The sequence below is a fragment of the Xenopus laevis genome, chromosome 4S, assembly GCF_017654675.1.
Source record: "Xenopus laevis strain J_2021 chromosome 4S, Xenopus_laevis_v10.1, whole genome shotgun sequence".
Lineage (NCBI taxonomy): Eukaryota > Metazoa > Chordata > Amphibia > Anura > Pipidae > Xenopus > Xenopus laevis.
Window position 1 is genome coordinate 22,490,816 of NC_054378.1, and position 15,141 is coordinate 22,505,956.

General features: G+C 44.6%; 1 protein-coding gene across 6 annotated transcripts in view; it reads right to left on the reverse strand.

Moving 5' to 3' along the window:
* The window catches only part of sox6.S (SRY-box 6 S homeolog), a 229,099-nt gene that overhangs the window by 107,557 nt on the left and 106,401 nt on the right, over positions 1 to 15,141 (reverse strand). For all 6 annotated transcript variants that reach the window (XM_041591131.1, XM_041591130.1, XM_041591133.1 and 3 more), the window contains one exon: positions 5,187 to 5,427. In XM_041591131.1, coding sequence (XP_041447065.1) covers positions 5,187 to 5,427 — 241 coding nt within the window. The remainder of the gene's footprint in view (positions 1 to 5,186; positions 5,428 to 15,141) is intronic.

A 15,141-nucleotide genomic window follows, 5' to 3' on the forward strand; every position in this document is an offset into this window, starting at 1 on the left:
TAATGCACAGAAGACAGAACTTTATTTGCTTTAGTAGCCACAGAATGACACTGCCCAGAATTAGACAACTTGTTATCTACAAAAAACCCTAGATCCTTCTCATTTAAGGAAACTCCCAACACACTGCCATTTAGTGTATAACTTGCATTTATATTATTTTTGCCAAAGTGCATAACCTTGCATTTATCAACATTGAACTTAATTTTCCAGTTTGCTGCCCAGTTTCCCAACTGAGACAAATCACTCTGCAAAGTGGCAGCATCCTGCATGGAACCTATAGTTCTGCATATATACAGTTTTTATTTTCACACTGAACTATTCATTTAAGGGAATAAATTGAGAACAGTAATGATTGAATATAATTTTAAATGACAACCATTTCTGTTCTGTGTTTTAGCTGAAAACCTTATGCCCACAATCAATGCTCTGGAGGGCAGCCCTCAAGACACTAACATTAGTTTTTGTTGCCCCAGTATATATTTGTTTTTTGCACAAGACATTAAATGATATAACATTATGGTCACTATTACCCAGGGGTTCAATTACTTGCACATTTGCTATATGTTCTGGGTCACTAGATCCAGAATAGCATTTTTTCTGGTAGGCTCCTCGACAACCTGTGCCATAAAATTGTCATGCAACAGTTTATAAACTTGTTCCCATTAACTGATCTGGCACTACTATTGCTCCAGTCAATATCTGGGTAATTAAAATCCTCCATTATCATTACTTTACCCAAACTAAAAGCCTTTTCTATTTGCATCAGGAGCTCAGCCTCCTCCTCGTCACTTACATTAGGGGGTCTATAGCATACGCCTACAATTAATTTGCTGGACTTTTTACAATTGGTGAAGAACTCTACCCATCAGACTTCAGCCCCCTCATTTTCTAACCTCCTCCTTTATATAAGCTTTTAAATCCTGTCTAACAAACATACATACCCCTCATCTGTCCCTCCGAAACAAAGTATAGCCGCTGCTATTAACTGCCTAGTCATGCGACTCATTCAGCCATGTTTCAGCCACACCATGAAACTATGGCAGCATAGGTATTCCCCTGTACTAAGCATAATTCAGTAGGAACAGTCCCCTCATAGTCTGCACAGAGAGATCCCATAAAACTATGGCAGCATAGGTATTCCACTGTACTAAGCACAATTCAGCAGGGACAGCCTCCTAAATTTGGTCATAACTTGTACAGAGAAATCCCATAAAACTATGGCAGCATAGGTATTCCCCTGTACTAAGCATAATTCAGCAGGAACAGTCCCCTAAATTACTCATAGTCTGTACAGTGAGATCCCATAAATCTATGGTAGCATAGGGATTCCGCTGTACTAAGCACAATTCAGCAGGAACAGCCTCCTAAGTTTGCTCATAACTTGTACAGAGAAATCCCATAAAACTATGTCAGCATAGGGATTCCCCTGTACTAAGCACAATTCAGCAAGAACAGCCCCCTACGTTCGCTCATAGTCTGTACAAAGAGATATCATAAAACTATGGCAGTATAGGTATTCCCCTGTACTAAGCACAATTTAGCAGTAACAGCCCCCTACGTTTGCTCATAGTCTGTACAGAGAGATATCATAAAACAATGGCAGCATAGGTATTCCCCTGTACCAAGCACAATTCAGCAGGAACAGTCCCCTAAGTTTGCTCATAGTCTGTACAGAGAGATATCATAAAACGATGGCAGCATAGGTATTCCCCTGTACTAAGCACAATTTAGCAGGAAAAGTTCCCTAAATTTGCTTATAATCTGAACAGAGAGATCCCATAAAACTATGGCAGAATAGGGATTACACTGTACCAAGCACAATTTAGCAGAAGCAGCCCCATAAATTAGTTGGATTAATGGAACATACAAAACTCTTTTTTTTAGTTTCCAGGCTCACTGCTCATAGCAACTAGACAGCAATATAAATCTTCCCTTGGAGACAGTCAGAATTGACACAAAGGAAGGATCAGGCAGAGATTAATCCCTGTGTAGAACAAAGTAAAATTGAGTTTTTCTGGTAAAAGTCAACTCCTTGGCCGGGCGCCAGTATGACAGCTCCTTCATGTCAGCAGAGATGAATAAAGACACGTATGAGAGGTCTGAGCACTTGATATCAAAGACAAAAGCTTTGCAATTAGCTTTGGCCCCGACCCAAAAGGAAACACACAGCAATGTTAGAAAATGTGCAGCCGGCTCCTCTGCTGCTTGGGTCGAATGAGAACTGAGGAAGAAGCATGAGTTTCTGCACTTTTTAGTAATGCTGTCAAACGGATGTATTATTAGTATAAATGTGTCATTTTGTAGTTGCACGACAACGAGGCAGGGAGTGATGGTTTGGGCTCATTACACTATATAGAAAGTAAACTATCCTGCCAACTGTCCTGTCATTGGCCAGAAAGGGGTGTGGTTTAGTGGAAATTGGGCAGGGCTTCAGTAAGACTATAATTGCGTCATATCCTGGAACAAAACCCACATTGTTTTTTATTGTTATAAAGCAGTGACAAATCATTGTATTGTCTTCACACTTGATAACTCCCCCTGTATTCATTAAACTAAAGATAATGAGCTCTGTATGAAGAAACCCCTCTCTTAACCTCATTGTTATGACTCTTGACTTGCAGATAAGGAGGAGTCCATTATGCAGGGGATTTATCTGTGTATTGGTAAAACAAGAAGCAGGAAGTTAGAAACATAAAGTTGTTTCAGTTTCACTGTTTGGGTTGGGTAATAACAAACACCATCAACAGATAGCCATGATATATGTATCCCAATGACAGTCAGCATATGTCTGGCTGTTTATATTCTCTGCACTGCTGGTTCTGACATTTGAAACAGTGTAGGAGAGACAGCTGATTATCATACCAGGAGGAAAACTGACTCCTGTTACATTGTATCGAGTGTCAGAAATAAGGGATAAAAAAGAACATACCGGCACAATGACAGTTTTTACAATTTTAACCAAAATGTGAATTCTACTTTAAAAAATCGCGCAGTAGAACAACTGAGTGGACATGGTCCAGGGATACCTGTAACTAAGTGTGGGACCTGTCAGATCAGTCAATGAGGGGTAATTTGAAGGCAGCTGCTACAGTATTTCTGATTCCTCCCAGGCTGTTAAGACTTAGTATAAGTGCACAGCTGGAAACGACTGCTGAGTTTGGGTTAAAAGTAGATAATTTTGGGCAGTGCAGATTATCAGGGAGTCTGGAGCACAAACGTTGCCGTTGGCCAGATAAGGCGCAATATGTATGGGAGACTTTAGGGGCGTTGGCTCTTTCTATACAAACACTGAAATTTCCAAAAAAATGCAAAGTAATTTATTTGGTAGAGACTTAAATCTTGTTTTGTGCAGTTCAGGTGCCAGGGGGTGTATTGCAACATAAATATCCTGCCTGGTGCAAAACACTGGAGCCTCCAAACTCCAAGTAATAAATACGTCACTTTCAAACCTCAAAATTAGTTTTAGGGAAAAAACTCAGACACTTTCCCCCTTTTCTTCAAAGTCTTTAGATAAATCCCTTCCTGACCCACAGTGTGAGTGAAAGGGGTAGTAATTTACATAGGAGCTAAACTCAAGCCCCTGTTGCTTTGAGGATTATGACCTGTTACAAAATTACAGTTCCCAGCATGCTTAGCTCTGCATTTTATTTCATTCCACAACTGCACTTGGTTCATTATTGGCTTCAATCCTGTCCCTGAACATCAGTGGCATAATGGAACTTATGGATTCATTATTTGGATCACGTGACCCTGTCAGTCATGTACACAGTATGATATTAGGGTTCCCCTTCACTTACTGGCCAGTTCCATGTATTGTCTATTAGATTCCTGTACTGACTCCTGAAACCCTCTTATGGCTGCTCCAATCCTGAGGGATCTGAGAGGGAGAGGTGGGAAGAGTAAGGGCAGTAGGAAAAATGTAGGAAAATGAAAGGGGATGGGAGAATATAGAAGGGGAGAGAAGAGGGAGGATGGGGGAGAGTAAGGCCAAACAGTTGGGGTAGAAAAGGAAAGGAGAGGGGGTGAGAGACAGAAGGAGAGAAGGGAAAGGGGGTTAGGGAGTAGAGAGACAAATGGAGAGGAGAAATATAGAAGGGGAGAGAAGAGGGAGGATGGGGGACAATAAGGCCAAAGAGTAGGGGGAGAAAAGAAAAGGAGGTGTGATGAGAGACAGAAGGGGAGAAGGGAAAGGTGGTTAGGGAGTAGAGAGACAAATGGGGAGAGAAAAAATATAGAAGGGGAGAGAAGAGGGAGGATGGGGGAGAGTAAGGCCCAACAGTTTGGGGAGAAGAGGAAAGGAGAGGGGAGGGGAGAAGGGAAAGGAGGTTAGGGAGTAGCAAATGTAAAGAAAAAGAGAAGTAGAAGCAGGGAGGAGATGAGAGAGGGTACAATTACAAAAAAGGAAGGGAAGAGAGAAGTAAAGGACCTGTGTGCAGTCTCTGGTGCTCTTGTCGCCCCAACTTTGGCCCCTAACTCCAAAGAGAAAATCTCTTCCATTAGGAAAGAAAGTGAATAAAATGTGATTTGTCTTTCGGTTCCATGAGCATCAGACCAGCAGCACACTGGAGCTTACTGGGAGCCAGCGCTGGTATTATGAGAAATATGTGCCTCAGAAAGACATGTACTTGCCATCCTACTCCCCTCCATGACAACCAAATGTGGTCCCTACACTGATGACAGTCAGACATACGTGGAGAATAATAAAGACACCATTAATCAGTGTTGATGAGACAATAATAATAAGGAGCAGCAGATGAAATCATCCTATGACCTCACTCTCCCATCAGTGAATACTGATAAACCCAATACATTCCTGAAACTCCAATAGGAAGTGACAGTCTGAAATTGCCATGCAGCCCATCAGCACATAGAATTTCCATTCCTCTAGTGTGTGCAGCTGTTTGTATAAAGCAGAGGGTGTCTATTGTTTCCCCCATGCAGAACTATTAGCCCTGAGTGAGGTCTGACACACTGACATCTCTGCCTATTGTTTTTTAAAGGAAATGTTCAAAGTCATAATAATATTGTCTGATCTATGGCTGGAACTGCCATTAGTCTCTGTGTCAGGAATGGAAGCAGCCAGGCATGTAAATAGATCTATACAGGTCCTACCAATTTATATGAATATGGGAAACAGTATGGCAGCTCCCAACCAGATGTATAAATACAAATAGACCAGTCCTTACCATTCTATGTTGGGAAGAGATCATGCTGTCCCAGTCAACGTCGGCCGGGAGGGTAGTGACAAGTGACGGTAGCTCCTCGGAGTGAGGTTTGTTGTGATTGAGGGGGTGCAGGGGCAGGTGGGAGGCCATGATCTGATCTTTGCATTCGTTTATTTCTCGTGACGCTAAATCCCCAGTCATCTCTTCCTCTCCTTCCGCTTTACAAGTGAATGGAGAGGCGGCTTGCTTGGAAGACATCCTTCTGCACAGAAACACAGAGAGCAACAGGTCAATTTACAAACCCAGTACTACTCGGACCCGACCATGCAAAACCACTTCACCCTTGCAATCAAGAACAACTCTGCTGCCCTCCAGCTGCAACCCCCAGCAATGTGCTACAGAAAAATCTTATAACAAGAGCTTCTGGAAAATGGCTCACTATCTCCAAGGTTTGGGGGTGCAGGACTATAGCGGGGCCAGTGGGGTTCCTGACTGATGTACAATACCAATATATTTGTGAGATACAGATCATTATACCCATGGTTCGGGGGTGCAGAAGTAAAGGGGGGGGGCAGTGGAGTTCCTGACTGACATATAATATAAATATATGTGTGAGATACTGATCATTATCCCCAAGATTTGGGGTGCAGGAGTATAAAGGGGCCACTGGGGTTCTTGACTGATGTACAATATCAATATATGTGTGAGATACAGGTCACTATCCCCAAGGTTTGGGGGTTCAGGAGTATAGAGGGGCCAGTGGGGTTCTTGACTGATGTACAATATCAATATTATTTGAGATACAGAACATTATCCCCAAGGTTTGGGGAGTGCAGGAGTATCAGTGGGGGCCAGTGGGGTTCCTGATACTGGTTCTAACTGGGTTCGGGGTACGAGAACCAATGAACCTCTGTAACTGAACGACAGTTCTTTGAAGCTGCCTGTTCTTGATGCTGCAGGGAACGCTGGGATTTGCAGTCTGACAATAAATGTGAGTAAAGGACAAACAAATGGGTCAGACAGATGGAATCAGTGGGTGAATCATTATCTGAGTGGCAGAGACTTTCTCGCCGAGATCTTTCCAGACTTCGTTGTTCAATTAATCATAATTTGTTGGTTTGAAGAAAAAACAGAGAGAAAATCAAACCCTCATTTCAATAATTAATGTCATTTTCGTTGCATTAATCCTCTCGCACATCAATGCGCAACTATTGTCACGGGATGCGATAAAAGCAGATTTAGTCGTATTTTATTGATTACAACAGTTCTGGATCGCGGCCGATGCATTAATAACGCCCGGCACCAAAAAAAAAAAAATGGAGAAAGCATGTTTAATTTTAATGTGAGTTTCTGTGTTTTACTGATTGAAATGTTTTATTCAATGCGGGGGGAGCTCATTAGCCAAATTACCGCGAAGATGGAGGTCTCTGCTGCACAATGTAAGTACCAGGTCTGCAGTTCACAGAGATTCCCAGTAAAGGGTTTCATTACGGGCCAATTGGACGTTACATCAGAACCGAGAAAAGTTTCTTTTTTGGTCCATAAATTCATTTTGTTCTAAATACCGTCTCCTGTTTCCAATCGGCTTTGCTGTAGGGTTGAACCCAGTAAAGAGAAATTGGGGGGGGGGGGGGAGAGGCTCAGAAAGGAATCATGGCGGGAGGAAAGAGGGGATATTCACTGCCTCATAATTAACCTTTAGGCTCATGCTTGGTGGGAGTCGCTGGCACCTGTTTACATGGCAAATAGTAGGGATTAGGGATGCACTGAATCCAGGATTCTGTTCGGGATTCAGCCAGGATTCAGCCTTTTTCAGCAGGATTCGGATTCGGCCGAATCCTTCTGCCCGGCCGAACCAAAACCGAATCCTAATTTGCATATGCAAATTAGGAGCGGGAGGGAAATCGTGTCACGTGTAAAAAAAAAAAAGTTTTCCTCCTTTGCGAAGGATTCGGCTGAATACTGAACCGAATCCTAATTTGCATATGCAAATTCGGGGTGGGAAAGGGAAAACATTTTTTACTTCCTTGTTTTGTGACAAAAAGTCACGCATATGCAAATTGGAATTCGGATTCAGTTCGGCCGGGAAGAAGGATTCGCATCCTGCTGAAAAGAACCGAATCCTGGCCGAATCCCGAACCGAATCCTGGATTTGGTGCATCCCTATCAAATAGGAAACTAAATCATTGAAAGGTTTAATCAGGAAACCGAGGGGTAAAAGCAGGGGAGTAACTACAGACGAAGCAGACCCTGTGTTGCAGGGGTGCCCAGTAAGTAGTAAGGCCCTCATTAATATAATAATTTCCATAAATATTCACAAAACAGGTCAACTTCTAAACATTTTGGGGGCCCCAAGAATAATTTGCTGTAGGGCCCAGTAATATCTAGTTATGCCATAGCAAACACAAATACAGGTTAAATATTGGCAAATATATAAATCTATAGCTATATATATATAGAAGTATAACACAGTCTAGCATATCAAACCTGAGCCCCACCTCCAGCATGTTTTACTAAAACTCCCTGCACACCCAAGCCATTACTGGGAATAATGAGAGATGTAGCTGAACAACCCTGGGAGAACTACAGGCCGAAGTCTCTGATATCCACAACACAACTGCCTATACAAGATGTGTAATTAACCCTGTGTGTTCATGGCAGCAGATGGGCAACATTATAGACTCCCACAGACGGGCAGCAGCCGTCACTATGAGAGAATGCCCCCCATTCAGTAGGAAGGAGCCTGCAACATTGTAGCAAGTTGCCTGGGAGAGGAGTGGTGACTTTCTTCTACAACATTGTATCCAAACAGCAGGAAGTTTCAACAGTAAAACAGGAAGCAAGTGAATCCAGTTACAGGGGCACTGCCAGTTATGAGCTCAGCAAGGGGAAACAAAACCACTTTCATGGTAAATGCTCCGGGCCAGAAGTGTTGGGTATAAGTAAAGAGCATGACTCGACTGATTTCATGGGGTACATCAAGAAGCACGGGAGGCCATGCCAGTATAGTTATTCCCATTAGCAAATCATTTAGCTGCTGGCGCTGTTGCCACAGACAAACAAAGATGGGGGTCTCAGGAGCTGGTTGGAAATGGGGTGAAAGGCGCAGGTGGGTCACGTGGCTTCATGAATATTGCAGTGCGGGAAATATCAGGTGCGAGGAAAAATAATTACGCTGATTCCGATGCCCTAATGAGGCAGCCAACGCTTCACGTCGGATTTCACAACTAATGTTACAATTCTCACAATTAATGAGGGGGCCTGGATGGAAAGGGGGGGGGGTAATATGTATTCAGAAATCTAAATTATTCATCAAAATTAGGTATCTGGTGTCATTAACGAAAGTGAGTCCCTTCCACCATGGAACTGACACCCTGGAATACTGTGTCCTTACCTGGTGGGACAGGGTTATTTGCCCTTGACTTTACAGGTGTCTGTGTGTGACTAGTGTAACTGGAAGAATGAGTGGGAACAGAAACCAAATGAACATGAATTCATGGAAATCTGTTTCCAATAAAGCTGCAGCTCAGTATTCCAACCCTCAGGGGTTGGCACAGGACTGGGGGCAGTTTCATTTTTTAAAGGGTATCATTTGCCTCAGCCAAGCTTTTGTCACTGCCGCCTTATTTATACCCCAATATCATATTGCGCCTGGGATTCCAAGGCCGGACAATGCTTTCTCCAGATGACTCTGCTTTGGTGCCCTCATTGATACAATAGGGAAAGCCAGTGCCCTCACTTCAACTAACAGAATAGAATCGTTATCATTGGGTTTGGATTTATGGGTTTCCAAAGGGCCAAATCCTTTATGATGGAAGATACACGAGCAACACCTAAGGGGGTGGCTGAGGGGTTCTGCAGAACAACAACGGGGTTCTAGTAACCCATAGCAAACAATTACTGTATAAGATTATATGTAGGTGTGTTTTGCCTTTACTGATTCGGTTATACCATGTGACCCATAGACAAAGACGTAGAGTTTCTATGGAATCAATAAGCACCCAGCAACAAAATGTGTGATCGGGCCAATAGCGCCAGTGCTGAATGCATTAATCAGGGCACAATGCACAAATCTGAATGCAAGTGCAAACCTGGCGCTGTCCCCGCCACGCAGAACAATAGGCACCAATTAACCCTGAGCTGTGCAGCTGGAGAAACAGAGAGGGAAGGTGGCGCGTTGTGAGAGTATTTGCTTAAGGAAGGCCGGCTCCTCACTCTTAATCAGCCAATAAATTATTTCCTGCAATTACATTAAATAGAAAATTATCTTCAAATTGGGAGTGTTAATTGAAAATCAAAATTCAGAGTGAAGTTTAGAAATTACACGCTGAATATAATTAGCCGCCAAGGCTTCACCCCTGTTTTATCAACAGCCTCTTAATAATCCCTCTAGTGCCCCGCGAGCTGCCCACTTACTGTGCCCGCAAATTAAAGCCAAACAAAAGCTTTGCCTAGTGAGGGGGGCGAGGGTTATTTATCTCTCATAATCAGCCCCTCCCCCAACCTGCAGCCAATCCACTCGCTCATTCAGCACAGGAAATGTTTTTACTATCTGATTCCCCTTTATTCTATGTCTTCTAATGAGATTATTCTGCTCCCATGAACCTTCTACTCTCACTGTGTCATGTGATACCCAGGGCTGTATTTAGATCCGATGCTGCCCTAGGCACTGGACCTAAACACGCCCCCTACGCGGTGTGCATGACTTCAGCGTGTTGTGCGTGTAGCGTCACATGCGCAGATGTGTGCGCATGATGTCACTTCCGCAAACCAGCCCGGCCCCTTACCCCTCAAACCCCACCCCCCAGCTCTTTCACCACATGTAGTGTAATGTTGTTGTAATGTTAGTCTAAATAATGTTCATATTTTGTTGTAAAGTTTTTAATAAAAAAACATAAAAACCATCTCTTCCCATTAGCCATTACATACATGTTTCCAGGATTTCTAATAAAAGGCCTTTGTTTTTTGGGATCCGCTGCCCAAAACTTGCTGCAGTGCTGACTGAGCTCTCTCAACTGCTATTGCTTTCTCCAACAAAGGCTGCTGGGAAATATTGTATATATTGTGCCAGAGAGAACACACTTTGTTCTTGGGAGTTGGGAGTTGAGCTGCCATTTAGTCAACAGAGATATGAAATCTTACTCTCAGCCCAACCTTCTCCACCTTGCCCTAATGTCTCCAGTCTTCCCCTTGCCCTACTGCCTGCACCTTGCCCTACTATCTCTATCTTGTCCTACTGCCTCTATCTTGCCCTACTCTCTCCGTCTTGCCCTACTGTCTCCATCTTGCCCTACTGTCCCCATCTTATCCTACTGTCTCTGTCTTGTCCTACTGTCCTTGTCTTGCCCTACTGTACCCATCTTGCCCTACTGTCCCAGTCTTGCCCTACTGTCCCCGTTATGCCCTACTGTACCCTTCTTGCCCTTCTGTCCCCATATTGCCCCACTGTTCCTGTCTTGCCCTACTGTCCCTGTTATGCCGTACTGTACCCTTCTTGCCCTACTTTCCCCGTCTTGCCTCACTGTCCCCGTCTTGGCCCACTGTCCCTGTCTTGCCCTACTGTCTCCATCTTGTCTTACTGTCAATGTCTTGTCCTACTGTCCCCATCTTGTCCTACTATCCCCATCTTGCCCAACTGTCCCCGTCTTGCCCTACTGTCTCTGTCTTGCCATAATGTCTCCATCTTGCCCTACTGTCTCCATCTTGCCCTACTGTCCCCATCTTGTCCTACTATCCCAATCTTGCCCCACTGTCCCCGTCTTGCCCTACTGTCTCTGTCTTGCCATAATGTCTCCATCTTGCCCTGCTGTCTCCGTCTTGCCCTACTGTCCCCGTCTTGCCCTACTGTCCCCGTCTTGCCCCACTATCCCCGTCTTGCCCTACTGTCTCTGTCTTACCATAATGTCTCCATCTTGCCCTACTGTCTCCATCTTGCCCTACTGTCTCCATCTTGCCCTACTGTCCCCGTCTTGCCCCACTATCCCCATCTTGCCCTACTGTCTCTGTCTTGCCATACTGTCTCCATCTTTCCCTACTGTCTCCGTCTTGCCCTACTGTCTCCTTCTTGCCCTACTGTCCCACCTTGGCCTACTGTCCCCACCTTACCCTAATGTCTCAGTCTTGCCATACTGTCTGCATCTTGCCCTACTATCCCTGTCTTTCGCCACTATGACTATCTTACCCCACTGTCCCCGTCTTGCCCTACTGTCTCCGTCTTGCCCTACTGTCCCTGTCTCCCCACTATGACCATCTTACCCCACTGTCTCTGTCTTGCCCTACTGTCTCCATCTTACCCCACTGTCCCCGTCTTGCCCAACTGTCTCTGTCTTGCCCTACTGTCTCCGTCTTGCCCTACTGTCTCTGTCTTGCCCAACTGCCCCCATCTTGCCATACTGTCTCCATTTTGCCCTACTGGCTCTGTCTTACCTTACTGTTCTCATTTCACCCAGCTCTACCCGCTTCTTCCCACTCTCCTGTATGCTCCTTTTTGGCCCACCAGTGGAGTAGGGTAACATTTATGTATATCATGCAAAGCCTTCAAAATCTTCACTATTGTCAGCCTTTGGCTCCTGGCAGTGACTCCTATTTGGAGCCTTGATACACAGTGTGGCCTATCAGGACAGTTTGTACTTTATCCTTATACACCCTACTAACACTAGTGTGTAACACAGAATGATGACAAGTAAACACTATTGTTCCCAGCCATAAAAGTCAATGGCATGAACTGGAGGAGAGAAACTGGATCCTCACAACACATGTCTCTGATCACATGACCCTCATGGCCATCGTCACAGAGAAGTTCCCGGGAGCCACTGAACAGAACAGGGGTTTGCGTGATGTAAATGAATCACTTGAAACAATCTCTGAGCCAAACATTCCAGCAGGACATCTGAGCCCGGGAACAGGGAAGCAACATTGTCAGCTAAGTATAAAGCCCACAGCTTACTCTGGGATAGAACAGAGAGAGAGAGAAGAGAGAGAGAGAGAGAGAGAGAGAGAGAGAGAGAGAGAGAGAGAGAAGAGAGAAGAGAGAAGAGAGAGAGATGATGATATAATGATATAGATGGATATACAGACAGACAGATAGATTTGCAGACAAACTGAAAGACACACGGACAGATAGATGGATAGATATGCAGACATCAGAAAGATAGATGAGTGATGACTTATAGACAGACACACAAATAGATAGATAAATAAGGGCCTAATGAAGAGTGTTACCCTGAGAAGTCTAGGAGTGCAAGGGGCAGAGAAATTGAAGGCAGGGGAACGGCAGACTGGTTTAAGCAGGGGAGGGACAGACTGGTTTAAGCAGGGGAGGGACAGACTGGTTTAGGCAGGGGAGGGACACTCAAGATGAGACAGGGGAAACAGGGCAGGCGTGAGAGATAGAAAGGGTTAATCGGGCAGTGACGCACCTTTTTTGCTCCAGAACTATCAATTATTCTCTGTATCCTCTAATCCAGAATATTGTGTAGTTGTGAAACACTAAGGGATAGCTGCTTCTCTTTGGCCATGAATGTTGCCTGTTTATAGGGTGAGTATTCAGGCAAGGCAATGGGTTCCATCCCGTTGTTTAATTCCCTCCCTGGCGTAGACTATGAGAAGCCTCAGCTCCTGCAAAAAACATGGTGCAAGGCAGAGATGGGACAATTATCATGTTCCTACTGCTGTGAGCTCCCTGCAGTTCCTGCCGTGACAGTGGGAATGGTAACAAAACAGTAACAATTGGGAGAGTGCTCTGCACTTCCAGATACCTGATATCTCTGCCCTGCGGGCCCCGTCATTCCTCCCTGCTGCAGTCTGTGCTGCTATTCTGTCGGGACATGCAGGAGGGAGATCAGCCTGGCATTATGTACATACAACATTCCTAAATTAGGGGTCAGCAGGAGCCGCAGAAACAAACACCTGCGCAACAAGAACCGACAAGCACAGCAACAGCCACTCATGTCACTGTCAAGAGTGCCAAGATCCATTGTTATTCTCCCTCTCCACATCCATTGTTATTCTCCATTACATACATACCTCATTCTTCTCCCTTCCCCAGATAGCTAGTTCTTCTCCCTTTTCCAGATCTCATTCAGCTTCTTTCCCAGATACATTATACTTCTCCCTTTCTTAAGATACTTCCTTTTTCTCCCTTCCCCAGATACCTCGTTCTTCTCCCATTCCCAGATACCTCATTCTTCTCCCTTCCCCAGATATCTCATTCTTCTCCCTTCCCCAGATACCTCATTCTTCTCCCATTCCCAGATACCTCATTCTGCTCCCTTCCCCAGACATCGCCTTCTTTTTCCTTCCCCAGATACCTCATTCTTCTCCCTTCCCCAGATACCTCATTCTTCTCCCTTCCCCAGATACCTCATTCTTCTCCCATTCCCAGATACCTCATTCTTCTCCCATTCCCAGATACCTCATTCTTCTCCCTCTTCCAGATACCTCATTCTGCTCCCTTCCCCAGACATCTCCTACTTTTTTCTTCCCCAGATACCGCATTCTTTTCCCTTTCCCAGATACCCAATTCTTCAGCCTTCCCCAGTTACCTCATTCTTCTCCTTTTTCCAGATATCTCAGTATTCTCCCTTTCCCAAGATACCCCATTATTCTCCCTTTCACAAGATACCCCCTTCTTCTCCCTTCCCCAGATACCCCTTCTTCTCCCTCTCCCAGATATCTCATTCCTCTCCCTTCCCCAGATACCTCATTTTGCTCACTTTCCCAGATACCTTATTCTTCACCCTTTTCCAGATACTTCATTCTTCTCCCTTTCACAGATACCCAATTCTTCTTCCCTTCCCCAGATACCTCATTCTTCTCCCGTTCCCATATACCGCATTCTTCTCCCTTTGCCAGATACCTCATTCTGCTCCCTTCCCCAGATACCTCCTTCTTCTCCCTTTCCCAGATACCCAATTTTTCTCCCTTCCTCGAATACTTTATTCTTCTCCCTTTCCCAAGATACCCCCTTCTTCTCCCTTCCTCAGATACCAGATTCTTCTCCCTTTCCCAGATATCCAATTCTTCTTCCCTTCCTCAGATAACTCATTCTTCTCCCTTTCCCAGATACCTTATTTTGTTCTCTTTCCTAGATATATCATTCTTCTCCCTTTCCTAAGATACTTCATTCTTCTGACTTTCCCAGATACCAAATTCTTCTTCCTTCCCCAGATACCTCATTCTTCTCCAATTCCCAGATACCTCATTATTTTCCCTTTCCCAGATACCTCATCCTGCTCCCTTTCCCAGATAGCTCATTCTTCTCCCTTTCCCAAGATACTTTATTCTTCTCCCTTCCCCAGATACTTCATTCATCTCCCTTCCCCCAGATACCTCATTCTTCTCCCTTCCACAGCAACTTATTCTTCTCCATTCCACAGATACCTCATGTTTCTCCCTTCCCCAGATACCTCATTCTGCTCCCTTCCCCATATATCTCATTCTTCTCCATTCTCCAGATACTTCATTCCTCTCTCTTCCCAAGATACCTCATCCCTCTCTCTTCCCCAGATACTTCTTTCTTCTCCATTTCCCAGATACAATGTAACTCTTATTATCACTGGCCTATGGATGTGGAGTGTCCATATGTTACAAATGAAAACCTATGAGTGGCAGTTCTTCTGAGCTGCCCAAGCGTGGGGAACCAGACAATTTGTGTTACACACTTGGCATCAGAAATGAATGAAGAGGAATGATGAACCCCCACCTAAAATCTGTACAGATGTGAGAAATGCCAGTTTTAAAGTTGCCCAAGGCCCAGCTCAGAAACATTATGGACTGAGAAGCCCAACTGGTATATACTAAGGATATGAGAAGCCTCTAAGGAGCTCTGTATGAGACACATGGGCCACAAGGCAGAGATTTTCTACTGATTCCTAATATTCGAACACCACAACATTATTACTAAAACATTGGATAATTTTAAAGTGTAGGAAGAGTATTTGCCCTAGGACCCCAGCACCAGAGTGGCTCCTTGAGG